The 15,214-nt window shown below is 44.1% G+C and overlaps 1 protein-coding gene across 7 annotated transcripts in view; it reads right to left on the minus strand.

Annotated features, from left to right (window-relative positions):
* Positions 1-15,214, minus strand: part of eif2ak4 (eukaryotic translation initiation factor 2 alpha kinase 4) — a 160,777-nt gene that overhangs the window by 14,012 nt on the left and 131,551 nt on the right. For all 7 annotated transcript variants that reach the window (XM_041213972.1, XM_041213966.1, XM_041213967.1 and 4 more), the window contains 7 exons: positions 14,678-14,743; positions 14,203-14,373; positions 13,046-13,180; positions 7,321-7,425; positions 6,965-7,093; positions 5,712-5,792; positions 115-224 (listed from right to left, as the gene is read on the minus strand). In XM_041213972.1, coding sequence (XP_041069906.1) covers positions 115-224; positions 5,712-5,792; positions 6,965-7,093; positions 7,321-7,425; positions 13,046-13,180; positions 14,203-14,373; positions 14,678-14,743 — 797 coding nt within the window. The remainder of the gene's footprint in view (positions 1-114; positions 225-5,711; positions 5,793-6,964; positions 7,094-7,320; positions 7,426-13,045; positions 13,181-14,202; positions 14,374-14,677; positions 14,744-15,214) is intronic.

Below are 15,214 nucleotides of genomic sequence, written 5' to 3' on the forward strand. Positions count from 1 at the left end.
TCTCAAGTCTCACCACCACCTCTACTGGCTAGTGTCCTCTAATGACTAGATACCAAACAGCAAGTCCCTGCCAATGAGAATCATTTGCCCTCCGGTCTACAATACAACTCTCACCTGTTTCCCTTTTCCTCCAACATTCTGGACCTGATTTTCTGGAAGTGTTCTACCACCTCCAATTCCGGAATCCGCTTTTCAGTCTGTTTGTCCTTTTCAAATGATCTCACCTGAAAAGAGCAAACGAAACATCATCATAATGTGAGGAAATCCCCTTCTGCCTTACCATATCCATGTCACTGGGGATTCCTCCCTAATTATTGGAGGGGGCAGGGGTGGTTATTTCCTCAATGCTTCCAAGTGCATAAACAGAGTCTCGCACCACCACCTCCACCCACATTCCCCCTCCTCCCTCGCTAACCACACAGATGTCTTCCTCTCCCCATCACCCCACCCCTACCTGACCATACATAGGGTCTTACCACCGCCACCTCACCAATCAATTAGATTAGGGAATTAAACATGTGGCTCAAAGAGTGCTGTGGGATGAAGGGGTTTTGATTCATGGGGCACTTGCTTGAGTACTAGCGAAGAGAACTATTCCGTTAGGATGGGCTGGATTTGAACTGGGCTGCGAGCAGTGGCCTGGCCAATCGTAACACTAGGGCTGTGGACAGGGCTTTAAGCTAACAGAGATCACAGGGGTGATCACAGAATCACAGCGCAGAAGAGGCCCTTCGGCCCATCGAGTCTGCACTGACACGTGAGAAACACCTGACCTACCTACCTAATCCCATTTACCAGCACTTGGCCCATAGCCTAGAATGTTATGACATGCCAAGTGCTCATCCAGGTAATTTTTAAAGGATGTGAGGCAACCTGCCTCCACAACCCTCCCAGGCAGTGTATTCCAGACCGTCACCACCCTCTGGGTAAAAAAGTTTTTCCTCACATCCCCCCTAAACCTCCTGCCCCTCACCTTGAACTTATGTCCCCTCGTGACTGACCCTTCAACTAAGGGGAACAGCTGCTCCCTATCCACGCCCCACATAATCTCGTACACCTCGATCAGGTTGTCCCTCAATCTTCTCTGCTCCAATGAAAACAACACAAGTCTATCCAACCTCTTCATAACTTAAATGTTTCATCCCAGGCAACATCCTGGTGAATCTCCTCTGCACTCCCTCCAGTGCAATCGCATCCTTCCTATAATGTGGTGACCAGAACTGCACACAGTACTCCAGCTGTGGCCTCACCAAGGTTCTATACAACTCCAACATAGCCTCCCTACTTTCGTAATCTATGCGTCGATTGATAAAGGCAAGTGTCCCATATGCCTTTTTCACCACCCCACTAACATGCCCCTCCGCCTTCCAAGATCTATGGACACAGACGCCAAGGTCCCTTTGTTCCTCAGAACTTCCTAGTGTCATGCCGTTCATTGAATACTTCCTTGTCAAATTATTCCTTCCAAAGTGTATCACCTCACACTTTTCAGGGTTAAATTCCACTTATCTGCCCATTTGGCCATCCTGTCTATATTTTCCTGTAGCCCAAGACACTTAGCCTCACTGTTAACCACCCAGCCAATCTTTGTGTCATCTGCAAAGTTACTAATCCTCCCCCCCACATAGTCATCTATGTCGTTTATATAAATGATGGATAATAGGGGACCCTGCACAGATCCCTGTGGTACGCCACTGGACACTGGCTTCCAGTCACTAAAGCTTTTTCTGTTATCACCCTCTGTTCTCCTACAACTAAGTCAATTTTGAGTCCCCCTCATCAAATTACCCTATATCCCATGTGCATTTGCCTTCTTTATAAGTCTCCCATGTGGAACCTTGTCAAAGGCTTTGCTGAAATCCATATAAACTACATCAACTGCACTACCCTCATCTACACACCTGGTCACCTCCTCAAAACAGTAGTTACAACATTGGACAGAGCAGTAAACATGCAATTATTGGAGCTTGTAACAAAGACAATATAATAATTGTGGTGACTTTAATCTTCATATAGACTGGGACAATCAAATAGGCAAGAATGATCTAAAAGATGAGTTTGTAGAACGTTTCTGTGACAGTTTCTTTCAGCAATACATTGTGGAACCATCTAGAGATAAAGCTATATTCGATCTAGTATTGTGTAATGAAACAGGGTTAGTTAGTTATGTCGTAGTAAAAGATCCACTGGGAAAGAGTGGTCATAATACCTTTGAATTCCATGTTAAGTTTGAAAGTGACATACTCCAGTCATAAACAAAAATCTTAAACAAAGTCAATTACATAAGTATGAGGGAAGAACTGGCTACAGTCAATTGGATAAATAGACTAAAAGGTATGGAGGTAAATGAACAGTGGAAACATTGAAAGAAACGATTCAAAATCTTCAACAAAAATACATTCCATTGAAAAACAAAAACTTTTCAAGAAAGACCCATCTGTGGCTCACTTGCAAAAAAACAGTAGCAAGTCTGAGGATTTGAAGTGTTTTTAGAAACCAGCAAAGGCCAATCGAAATGTTGATAAAAAGGGAAAAATAGAATATCAGAGTAAACTAGCCAGAAATATAAAAACAGATTGTAAGAGCTTTCATAAGTATATAAAAAGGAAAAGAGTAGCTAAAGTAAATGTTGGTCCCTTGGAAGCAGAGACAGGATAAATTATGGAGAATGAGGAATGAGGAAATTGCAGAGGCACTGAACATTTTGTGTCTGTCTTCATAGTAGAAGGCACAAGTTTCATACCAGAAATAGACAGTAACCAAGGGGCTAAAAAGAGCGAAGGAAATTAAGGAAGTTAATATCAGCAAAGAAAATGTATTAGAAAAACTTAAGGGGCTAAAATCCAACAAACCTCCAGGACCTGATGACCTATGCCCTGGGGTTCTAGAAGAGATAGCTGCAGAGATAGTTGATGCGCCAGCTACAATTTTCCAAGATTCCTTAGTCTCGGGAACAATCACATCAGATTGGAAGTTGGCAAATGTTACACCACGTTTCAAGAAAGGAGAGAGCAAGAAAACAGGGAACTACAGGCCAGTTGGCCTAACATCAATTATTGGGAAAATGCTGGAATTTATTATTAAGGAAGTCTTAACAATGCACTTAGAAAAGCATATGATTAAAACAAGTCAACATGGTTTTACTGAAAGGAAATTCTGTTTAACAAATTTATTAGAGCTTTTGGATGTAATTAGTAGAATGGATAAGGGACAGAATCAGTAGATGTCATGTACCTGGCTTTCCAAAAGGCATTCAATAAGGTGCCACACAAAAGGTTATTAAGCAAAATAAGGGTTCGTGGAGTAGGGAGTAATATATTAGCATGGATAGAGAATGGACAGGAAGCCAAGAGTGGGCATAAATGGGGCTTTTTAAGGTTGGCAGGCAGTGAATAGTGGAGTGCTGCAAGGATCAGTTCTGGGCCCTCAGCTATTTGCAATCTGTATTAATGGCCTAGATGAAGAGACAGAGAGTATCTAAGTTTGTCGATGATACCAAGCTAGGTGGAAAGGTGAGCTGTGGGGAGGACTGCAAAGAGGCATAGGTTGGTTAAGTGAGTGGGCAACAAGATGGCAGGTAGAGTATATTGTAGGGAAGTGTGAAATTATTGACTTTGGTCATAAGAATAGAAAAACAGAATATTTTTTAAAAAGGTGTGAAACTTGTAAGTATTGATGTTCAAAGAATCTTGGGTAGGCTCATACAAGGAACACAAAGTTAGCATGCAAGTACAGGAATTAGGCAGGCAAGTGGCAGGTTGCCTTTATTGCAAGGGGATTGGAGTACAGGAATAAAGAAGTCCTGCTACAGTTGTACAGGGTTTTGGTGAGACCACGTCTGGAATACTGTATGCAGTTTTGGTCTCCACATTGAAGCAAGGATATACTTGCATTGGAGGCGGCATAGAGAATATTCACTAAGTTGGTCCTTGGGATGAGGCGGCTGTTCTACGATGAGAGGCTGAGTAAATTGGGCCTATATTCTCTGGAGTTTAGAAGAATGAGAGGTGATCTCATTGAAACCTACAAAATTTTGAAGGGGCTTGCCTTGTTTGACCAGTGCAGACTCGATGGGCCGAAGGGCCTTTTTCTGTGCTGTAGATCTCTGACTCTATAAGGTAGATGCTGAAAGATTGCTTCTGCTGGTCAGGGAATCCAAAACATGGGAGGCACAGTCTCAGGATAAGGGGCCAATCATTTAGGACTGAGATGAGGAGAAATTACTTCACTCAGAGGGTGGTGAATCTTTAGAATTCTCCAGAGGGTTGTGGATGCTCCATCTTTGAATATATTTAAGGTTGGGATAGACAGATTTTTGGTCTCTCAGGGAATCAAGGGATTTGGAAAGCAGGCAAGAAAGTGTTGTTGAAGCCAAGATCAACCATGATCGTACTGAATGGCAAAGCAGGCTCGACAAGTCATAAAGTCTACTCCTGCTCCTATTTCTTGTGTTCTTCTGCTCAGCCACACAGAGTCTCCAACTCAGCCCCTACACCCGACCATGCATATATTCTAGGTGTCCATCCTCTTGACCACACACAGGGTCTCCCTCTCCCCAATCATAGGGTGCCCACCTGATCCCTCCCTGACCAGACATAGGGCTATACCCAAGAAAAGAAGAAACAGCAAAGCAGGTATTGATTCAGAACATTCACAGCACAGAGAACACAGAACACTTAACGCAGGAGCAACTTCTATGTGTTTCAAATTTCTATAACCCTGCAGAAAGTATTACTCTCAGACCTTTTATGTTGCTTAACCATCATTGTACTATAATCCCATTACAGACAACCTTTTGATGAGAAGACGGTTGCAAAACACTCCCAACAAAAATACTGGTTTCATTGAGGGAGAGATTTCTGATGGATTTAAACTGTGAGAACTATTAGATGCTCTGTTACCACATCTCAAGACTGAGCTTGCATCATGTTTGTAACTAATATGTGGGACAGGCTCTCATAAAAACCAATCAGTGCTAAAATTCAATTTATCCCCTGGAAGAGTTCTAGTTTTATATATCAGGGATGATTGAAAATGCAGCTGATAGTTACTGGCAGACAATCACTTTCTGGGAATATTGTAGCACCATTTCTGCTGCTGATATGGAAATGTCATCTGTAGAATTAAACCAACCAGGCAGGGTTCAATAACACAGGCTGTGACAATAATACTGGAGTTGCCTTCAATTACCTGACTGGAGTCAGACAGAGTGAAAAGGATAAAGCTTAGGCAGAAATTTCAGTTTCATTTTTCTGCACGTTTTATCTTTGCTTGTTCAATTCTTTTTCCTTTCCCTCTCTTACTCCATTCTTCCCCATTTCCTTCCCTCCTGAAGGCATAGATTCAAGCAGAGATACTGTCCGTTGCAAATGCCACAGTAATCGATATATGTTGGGTGGATCTGAGTGGCAGCCTGAAATTGCAAGCACATTCCAATCTGCAAAATTATTGACTAACTGATAATTAAATTCAATGACCCACGTAATTATTTATGCGATTACCAATTAGACTTTGTGGCCTTCAAAGGATGCCACTCCACCACAGTAGAATAATACATTGTGCTTGCATGGTGTAACACACTCTTGTCCTTATTAGCAATGGAAACAGCAAGCAACACCACAGGAGATCCATTTGGACATACTTACTTATAAGCAAGGGGCATTAGGGGTTTTAACATTGAGATGAATCTGAAAAGTTGAATAGCTCGTTACCTTCACATGTTTACTCTCTTTATCTGAGACTAGGACTGAGTAACTGATTCCAGTCTGTTTGCAATGCTCCTGAACTTCTTCCTGAGACAGAAAACAACAATCGCTTGAAATCAGAAACACAGCTTCAATTCACATAAAGCACAAAGAGTACAGTTACAGAGTTATACAGCCACAGAAGTCACAGAAGGAGGCCATTCTGCCCCTCAAGTCTAAGCAAAGCAATCCAGTCAGTCCCACTCCCCTGCTTGATCCCCGTAGAGCTGCAAGTTTATTTCCACCCAATTTCCTTTTGAAATCATTGACTGTTTCTGGTTCTACCATCCTCGTGGGCAGCAAGTTCCAGGTCATTACCACTCGCTGCATCAAATAGTTCTTCCTCACATTCCCCCTGCATCTCTTGCCCAAAATCTTAAATCTGTGTCCCCTATTCCTGTATCATCAGCTAATGGGAACAGTTTTTCCTTGCCTACCTTATCTAAGCCTGTCATATCCATGTACATCTCTATCAAATCTTCCCTCAATCTTTTTTGTGCCAAGAAGAACAACCCCAGTTTTTCCAACCTAACCTAGTAACTAAAACTACCCCCCAAACCCTGGAACCATTCTGATAAATCTCCTCCACACCCTCCCAAGGACTGTCACATCTTTCCTAAAGTGTGACCAGAGCTAGATTTATTGTAATATAAACAAAGATTGGTTCAGTAAATACATAACAATGTCATACTGATTCATACAGACAGGATAGGCACAAGTTCAATCTCCTGTCAGTGCTGAGTTGACTGATCTCAGCTGAGTTAACAGTGATGGAGATGATGAAGAAGTCCATCTGTATTCCCACTCCTGTCACTGTTCAATGAGCACTACCACAATTCACATGTGTGGCTGTCAGGTGAAGACAATCCAGCTCAGTTGTGATGCTTCCTCTCTTTTCCTCCGACAATGGTCATGTATTTATACATGAAAAATGGCCATGGTGCACAAGGGCTACCAGTGTCTTTGGACCTATAGCCAAACCTGCGGAAGGGAGCACTGTACATCGTAGTTCTCTGTCACCTCTGCAAATTGTCTGGATGAAAAGTGCACCAACTACACCCATTAACTATACAAAAAAGCTGAGAAATCATGGTGGTAATCACGCAAGTATTTCTGCCTCCTCCACCCTCTTAAATCAAGCTGCCTGTAGGTCAGCTTCCATCAACAGAGCTCCAGCCTCTTAAATTATACCAGCATCCCAAATCTATTGCATGTATTACCTGAGAGACATTGTGAAGCAACTCAGCTTTTATGCCGAATTTCCACAAGTTCTGGATGATGCTGATGGCTCTCTCCAGCGACATCTTCCCCACTGCAACCACCAGTGTCTCAAAATGACAGAAAGCGGGCTGCAATGGAAGACAGCAGGTTGTAGAGTTATCAACACACAGTTTGCAAAAAAGTCACTGGTACAAGTCAGAGGAGAAAAAGTGTTCATGCCGGAGTTCTCTCTCCAACTCCCGTCCCTTAACTGGTCACTAAATACTCTTGTTTGGCTGATATATTACATATGAAGCTAGCAAAGATATAAAGTGCAAAGCGTCAGTGAAGCAAAACTCTTGCTACACTAACTCACCAGTTCAGATGTGAAACAAAGCGCAGGGATTTTATCCAAGGCAAGGCTGACTCCCACGGCAGAGGGGACTGGTCCTACGACTTGTGGTCTCTGGAACTCGAGAATCTAAGGAAGAACAACATTTTTACAATCTTAATTTCTTGAAAAGGACAATTAGATTTACATTGTGTTAAAGAGATCTGCAAATGGTGGATGGGATAAATGCAGTGCTTGGTGTGGCTCCCGTAGTCTGGGATATCTATTTCCTTGTTCAATTTCTGATCAGGGCTGACGTAGCTGATCTCAGTTAGGGCAGCTGCTGCCACCACCTCCACCACTACAAATGGCCTCAGGTGCGGTTGATAAAGAAGCAAGTGGGGAACCACGGAGCAACAAATCTTAGAGTTCTTGCTCCAGTCAGCCTTGCTGGAAACTGAATAAGTGGATATCATTGGATAAGGTTAGGATCAGCAGTGATACCATTCACTGTTGAAGCCATTGCTTGCTGTCTTACACAAATAATAGTCATTTAGGCAATATACCAAACGACTGCCCATCTTGTGTCCAGAGAAAATCAGGAAAAGGGAGAGAAAGGAATTGGGTGCTCTGATGAGCAACAACTATGTATTGCATCAAAACCCATGGCAGGGCAGGAGGAAGCAGCTTCCAATGCTCACTCTGGAACTAGGCTAACGGGTATACAAACAAAGCCGACATTCTGTTGGTTTTCTTCCCTCATCAGTTTAAGTACCAGGTACCTTTCTACAACAGTACAACTGAGAGCACAAATCATATTGTGGGTGAATATATGATCAATCCACAGCCTTTTGCTTTGCAGGAAAGTGCAACAGAGCTTTGATAAATTCTGTGCTGTGCAACTACCTGGCAGTTTACTGCCTTGCTTTTCTGCACTCAGAGGTGTAGACTCTTCCTAAATTATGGGTCCACAGCAGCCAGGCCACCTCCTGTCCCTCACCCAAGTGACTATCCTTCATAGGTGGGGTTAGAGAGGTTGCCTCTTCCAGCATGGATACAACCACCATTCTCGCACAATTTCCACTCACGTGACTTACAACAGGTGTCAGAGGGAGTAGAAATCACAGCTGATTTATCCTTCCAAGTACCCAGAATCAACTGTGTTATTCCTACTTGGGACCTTATCAAGATCAGATCACTTGAAAGAATGAGTGTTATTTTAGGTTTTCACCATAATAACCAGGCAATACCTCAATCACATGGATTTTTAATTAGAGGCAGAATCTGTAGAACTAATTTGGTACATGTCTCATAGGACAGGCATGTGCCACAGATCCAGGAATATACTTCAGAGACAAGTCAATATCAACTCTTTCATCAGCATAAGATCACCTTGCATTTGAACAGTCATACTATGGTAATAACTTGCATTGTTATGCACAGTTCATAGATCTATGTGCAGGAGTGACATGGAAATGAACACCAGCTATACCAAGCTCGATGGGAGGAAAGTGTCAACCTTTACCCTGGTGTGCATTCCTCCTGTCCAAGAGTGCATATTGAGAAATGAGATTTATAGCATCAGTAAGGGGGAATGTTGGTGAAGTTTGGAACTGAGCCATGCAATGTATGTTAAGGTCAGCCAGCTCATCTAGAGCTGCATCAGGGGTTCCAAATTAGCCTCAGTACCTCAAAGTTAAAGAAAGGAAATATTAACCAAGTTAGCACTGCTGGGAAGTGCATCATGTGAATGATAATTGAGCAAGGGTGGAAGTCAGTCACTACGTTCTCCACGCTCAAATAAACCAACAGCACTCAGTATTTAGCTTGACACATGAAGAATTACACCGTTTTATGGAAATGTACCCAAGCAAGGGATGGCATAAGAGGAGAGCAGAACATACAGTATGCGTGACTGTGTGTGTATGCAAGGAGAGCAGAAAAATATTCAATGGTCTGGACCAATGTGGGACACTGAGCCATGTGCAAGATGCTATGTTTTAGCAACTCATTTATTCTGATTACGGCAGGCTTGTCCAAACCGTGGGCTGGAAGCCCCTCCATGTGGCCCCTGGAGTGTTAGCTAAAAATGCCGGTAGGATGGGTCAGTGAGTTTGAGAATTTCTGCAGGGGACTGCTCCTCCAGTCACAGCCCGTTTCTCTCCTGCGTTTGCTGCTGATAGGCTCACTGTTGAACCAATCAGCATCAAACATGGAAGAGAGCCAGGCTGTGATTAAAGGAATAGCGAACACTAGCAACTCTGGAGCGCGCAGGCCCTCAGTTCACCACACTTTCGCCCCACCCACTCCGGCTTACAGTCCTTCAGAGCGGCTCTGGCCACATTCCCCTAGCTCCAGACGGGTTCTCTGGTTCCTCCCACATTCCACCAAGTACCCAACCGCCCCCCCCACACCCCACACACCCCCCCCCCCCCCCCCCCCCCCACCCCCAACTGACTCTCAGTGCTTCCCTGGGTGAGCACTCGAGTTCGGGTGCCGCAAGGCCTCAAGCCTCACTCCAGGCCTCTCTTCCATGCTTATCACACCTCCCCCACCCCCAATTTAGTGAGTGAGGGTGAGTTTTTATTTGTTTACGGAATGTGGGCATCAATGGCTAGGCCGGCATTTATTATCCATCCCTAATTGCCCTTGAGAAGGTGGTGGTGAGCTGCCTTCTTGAACCACTGCAGTCCCTGCGGTGTAGGTACACCCATGGTGCTGTTAGGGAGGGAGTTCCAGGGTTTTGACCCAGCGATAGTGAAGGGACAGCAATATATTTCCAAGTCAGGTTAGTGAGTGGATTGGAGGGGAACTTCCAGGTGGTGGTGTTCCCATGTGTCTGCTGCCCTTGTCCTTCTAGATGGTAGTGGTCATGGGTTTGGGAGGTGCTGCCGTAGGAGCCTTGGTGAGTTTCTGCACTGCACCTTGTACACACTGTTGCCATTGTGCATCGGTGGTGGAGGGAGTGAATATTTGTGGAGGGGATGCCAATCAAGCAGGCTGATTTGTCCTGGATGATGTCAAGCTTCTTGAGTGTTGCTGGAGCTACTACCACTGATTCCGGGCGAGGGAGAGAGCAGGCGAGTGAGGGAGTGAGTGGGTGAATGAGGGAGTGCATGGGTGAGAGAGTGGATGAGTGGGTGAGTGAGGAAGTGAGAAAAGGAGTGTGCGAGCGAGGGTGGGTGAGCGAAGGTGGGTGAGTGAGTGAGGGTGGGTGGGTAGATCAGTGGGTGAGTGAGAGTGGGTGAGTCAGTGAGTGAAGATGAGTGAGTGGGTGAGAGTGGGTGGTTGTTTGAGAGAGGGAAAGGGTGAGTATGTGTGTGAGAGAGAGAGGGTGAGTATGTGTGTATGAGGGAGAGAGAAAGAGAGAGAGAGAGAGAGTGTGTGTGTGTGTGTGTGTGTGTGTGTGTGTGTGTGAGAGAGAGAGAGAGAGAGAGAGAGAGGGAAAGAAAGAGAGAGAGCGAATGTGAGAGAGAGAGAGAGAGAGAGAGAAAGGGTTTCTTTTTTATTTATTTACAGGATGTGGGCTTCATTGGCTGAGCCAGCATTTATTGCCCATCCCTATTTGCCCTTGAGAGGGTGGTGACCTGCCTTCTTGAGGACTGCAGTCCATGAGTTGAGTGTGTGTGAAAGAGAAAGCGAGGGTGAGTATGTGTGTGCGCGTAGGTGTGTGTGCACGTGTATATGCATGAGAGAGGGGGATAGGGTGTGTGTGTGTGTGAGTGTGAGAGAGTGAGTGAGCGAGCAAGGGAGAGAGTAAGTATGTGTGCGTGTGTGAGAGAGAGAGGGTGAGTATGTGTTTGTGCATGAGAGGGAGAGGGTGATTGTGTGGATTGTGGGTGAGTGTGCGTATATATGTGTGACAGAGAGAGAGATTGAGCGCATGGAGAGAGAGAGAGGGGGGAGTGTGCCTGTCTCTCTCCCAGTCTCAGTGTTCTCATTCACCCTCACCCCCACACACCAAAGGCACTCTCACAGTGGTGAGGGACAGTAATTGAGTAACCTGAGACTGGGAGTGAGCTGGTCACACACACCTCAACCGTTCACACTTGACTGGTCATCTTAATTTTTAAAAAAATGAGTAACAAATTTATTATTGCTCAGCAAGTTGTTTCTTTTCATATGTCAGCTGTTCTTTTTTGAAATACATGTTTAATGCTGTGCCAAACTTTATCTTTCTGAAATTTGTACACCAGCCCGCCCAAGTTAGTGGGAGGTCATATCTAACCAATTTGATTGAATTTTTCGAAGAGGTGACCAGGTGTGTAGATGAGGGCAATGCATTTGACGTAGTCTACTTGGACTTCAACAAGGCTTTTGATAAGGTCCTGCATGGGGACTCTAATAACGAAGGTAAGAGCCCATGGGATCCAAGGCAATTTGGCAAATTGGATCCAGAATTGGCTAAGTGGCAGGAAGCAGAGGTGATGGTCAAGGGGTGTTTTTGTGACTGGATGCCTGTGTCCAGTGGGGCACCACAGGGATCAGTGTTGGGTCCCTTGCTGTTTGTGGTATCTATAAACGATTTGGACATGAATGTGGGAGGGTTGATCAGTAAGTTCACAGATGACACAAAAATTGGTGGGGCGGTAAATAGTGAGGAGGATAGCCTTAGATTACAGGAGGATATAGACAGGCTGGTCAGATGGGTTGATCAGTGGCAAATAGAATTTAATCCAGATAAGTGTGAGGTGATGCACTCGGAGCAGGACAAACAAGGCATGGGAATACACAATGAATGGTAGGACCCTGGGAAGTACCAAGGATCAGAGGAACCTTGGTGTGCAAGTCCACCTGTCCTTTAAAGTAGAGGAACAGGTCGATAAAGTGGTTAAGAAGGCATATGGGATACTTGCCTTTATTAGCTGAGGCGTAGAATATAAGAGCAGGGAGGTTATGCTGGAACTGTATAAAACACTGGTTAGGCCACAGCTATAGTATTGCGTGCAGGTCTGGAATCCGCATTATAAGAAGGATGTGATTGTATTATACAGAGTGCAGAGGAGATTTACCAGGATGTTGCCTGAGCTGGAGAGTTTTAGTTATGAGGAGAGATTGGATAGACTGGGAGCAGAAGAGATTGACGGAGGACATGATTGAGGTGCATAAAATTATGAGGGGACAGATAGGGTAGACAGAAAGGAACTTGTCCCCTTGGCAGTGAGATCAATAGGGGCCATAGATTTAAGGTAAGGGGCAGGAGGTTTAGAGGGGATGTGAGGAAGAATTTTTTCACCCAGAGGGTGGTGGGAATGTGGAACTCACTGCCTGAAAGGGTGGTAGAGACAGAAACCCTCATAACATTTAAGAAGTATTTGGATGTGCCCTTGCGATGCCAAGGCTATGGGCCTAGTGCTGGAAAATGGGATAATAGTTAGGTACTTGTTTGACCTGCACAGACACGATGGGCCAAGGGCCTTTTTCTGTGCTGTAGACCTCTATGACTCTAAGTGTGAGAAAATTAAAATGTGGCCACCCCCAATCTGGGAAGGTTGGACAAGCCTGGATTATGGTCCCTGATCAAACCAAATACAGCAGCAATACCTCAAAGAACAAAACAGCTTTATTGAAGGAGGTGCCAGTGACTGACTGAAGCCACTATTTGCTAGTACTCAAAAAGGGTACACAATTGCTTATAGTATGCACTTAATACCACGTTGACAAGAGTGTGCTTGTGCAACAAAATATCTCTGAATCTGGATGAACAGAATCTTACACAGCAACAGGTAACTAATGCAGCTAAGGAAAGTCAGGACCAAAAGAAACTCACCAGACTGTCATATCTCCCTCCAGCTGCTAAAATATCCGGGACAATGTGGTGTCGCCGCTTCACAAGTGCTACAAACTGGAAAATGACTCCACTGTGCTGCTGCACCTTGTAGGCAAGGCCCAGATTAATTACCACCTGTAAAGCAAGAAACACACCTTCACTACTCAAACACTGCAGGTGTTAAGATCAATGGTCTTTTGACCTTCCCTTCACTCCCAACTCTAACCTTTCTGTCCTTGGCCTCCTATGAGGTTGAATTTAAGCTCAAGGGACAGTACCTTACTTTTTAATTAGGCGCTTTACAGCCTTCTGGACTTAATGTTGAATTCAACAATTTCAGATCGTAGTCTCTGCTCCCAGTTTTTCTTTTTGTTAGTTTTTTTGGACAGTAGCTGCTGTTGATAATTCTGCTTTTCATATTTACACCTCCTCTAGACACATCTTTTGTTGCATTACCTGTTTCATTACCATCTCTTTTTATATTGTACTATCATCCATCTTATCATTCACTCTCTTCTGACTTCCACCCTATCACAAATTTTACCTTTTCTTCTCTCCTCTTGCTTAAAAACTGTTACACCTCTAAGTACTCTCAGTTCAGACAGAGTCATCTACCTGAAAAATTAACTCTGCTTCTCTCTCCAGAGATGCCGCCAGGCCTGCTGAGTATTTCTGATTTTATTACCAGCGAAAAACTTGTTGAGATTCCAAGGGCATATAAATCTGTCCCACTTGCCACCTATCAAATTTGCAAATCTGGAACATCTTTTTGCTGCATGCTACTCTGAACAATTTTCCTCTCCTAAAGTTAGTGTCGATGCAGTTCTACAGGTTACAGGTGCTGTTCAGTACCATATCTTGTATGAACTGAAATCAGCAGTGTCTTCAACTGTGGAGGAAGTGGGGCCCACAGTTCTGAGTCACATAGTGATCAATTGGGGTGAATGCTAACTGATGGCACCCCAGACCCTGGAGGGCAAAAGAAACCAATTCTAGCTCACTTATTGTACCCAGCTTATGTCAGCTAACTCAGCACCAACTAAACTGGCAGTGGCCCAGCTTGTATGATTCAGCTACACTCACTGCCTTAACACATTGAGCTATTAGGTGAAATGCCTATTGGCTATTTAAAATCACTGATGACAGTTACAACTAACCTGTAGTTTGACATCGAGTTTCTTTAGGAGTTCCATCACTTCCTCAAGCTCCTTTAAGGCCTGTTTTACCAACTGGCAAACAACCAACTTCCCCTTCATCAGAGGTGTCAGCATAACTTTCAGTTCTTCCAGATCCAATTTATTCTCAATATGCTTGTGTAGGAGCAACAGCTGGATGAGAGAGAAATGGCACTTTAACAACAGAAGTGGCCTTCCCTGCTAAGCTCTATATAACCAGACATTACCACAGCACAAAGAGAGTACAGATGCATTCAAGAGAAAGCTAAATAATCACTGGGGAAAAGGAAGAGAAAGATAAGGTTGATAGGGTGAGATGAAGTACAATGGGAAGAGGCTCACATGGAGCATAAACATTCACATAGACCAGTTGGACCTAATGGGCTATATCAGCACTGTACGTTCTATGCAATTCTTTAGACTTAAGCAGATGGCAATAAGCAGCCACTCGACTTACATTGTTTTGTGACAATGAGAGATTGTAGAACTTGGCTTCTACCTCTTGTCTGGTCAGCTTCCCCATCTGCCATGGAAGAGGGATTGTTATATATTAAAGGAGATGGAAAGAAATGAGTAAATCTGACAATACACCAAATATAAGTATTTGATAGAGAATTGTTTAAAAACACACTTTAAGTAAGCACCACTGAAATACAACAGATATGAAATGAAAGTCAAGTCACATGAACTTACACAACCCTTTGATCTTCAGGGATTTTGATCACCGGATAAATCTCCTGGACAATTTCAGGTTACCTGTGAGGCAAGTTCCTCACAGCATCACTGTTGTTACAGGAATGGAGCAGCACAGTCAGATGTGGGGGTAGTGGCAATCTAGAATTTTTATAGATGAATCAGGAGACTGAGACGTTAACAAGTCCCGGGATCTGTGCAGACTGTAATTTTATTATTGGCTAAATTCAGTAATGTGGTGCCAGAACTCTCAACCAACATAGGTGCAAAACCAGAGTCTGAATGTGTACTTTTAATTACA

This window comes from Carcharodon carcharias, chromosome 20 (assembly GCF_017639515.1).
Source record: "Carcharodon carcharias isolate sCarCar2 chromosome 20, sCarCar2.pri, whole genome shotgun sequence".
Lineage (NCBI taxonomy): Eukaryota > Metazoa > Chordata > Chondrichthyes > Lamniformes > Lamnidae > Carcharodon > Carcharodon carcharias.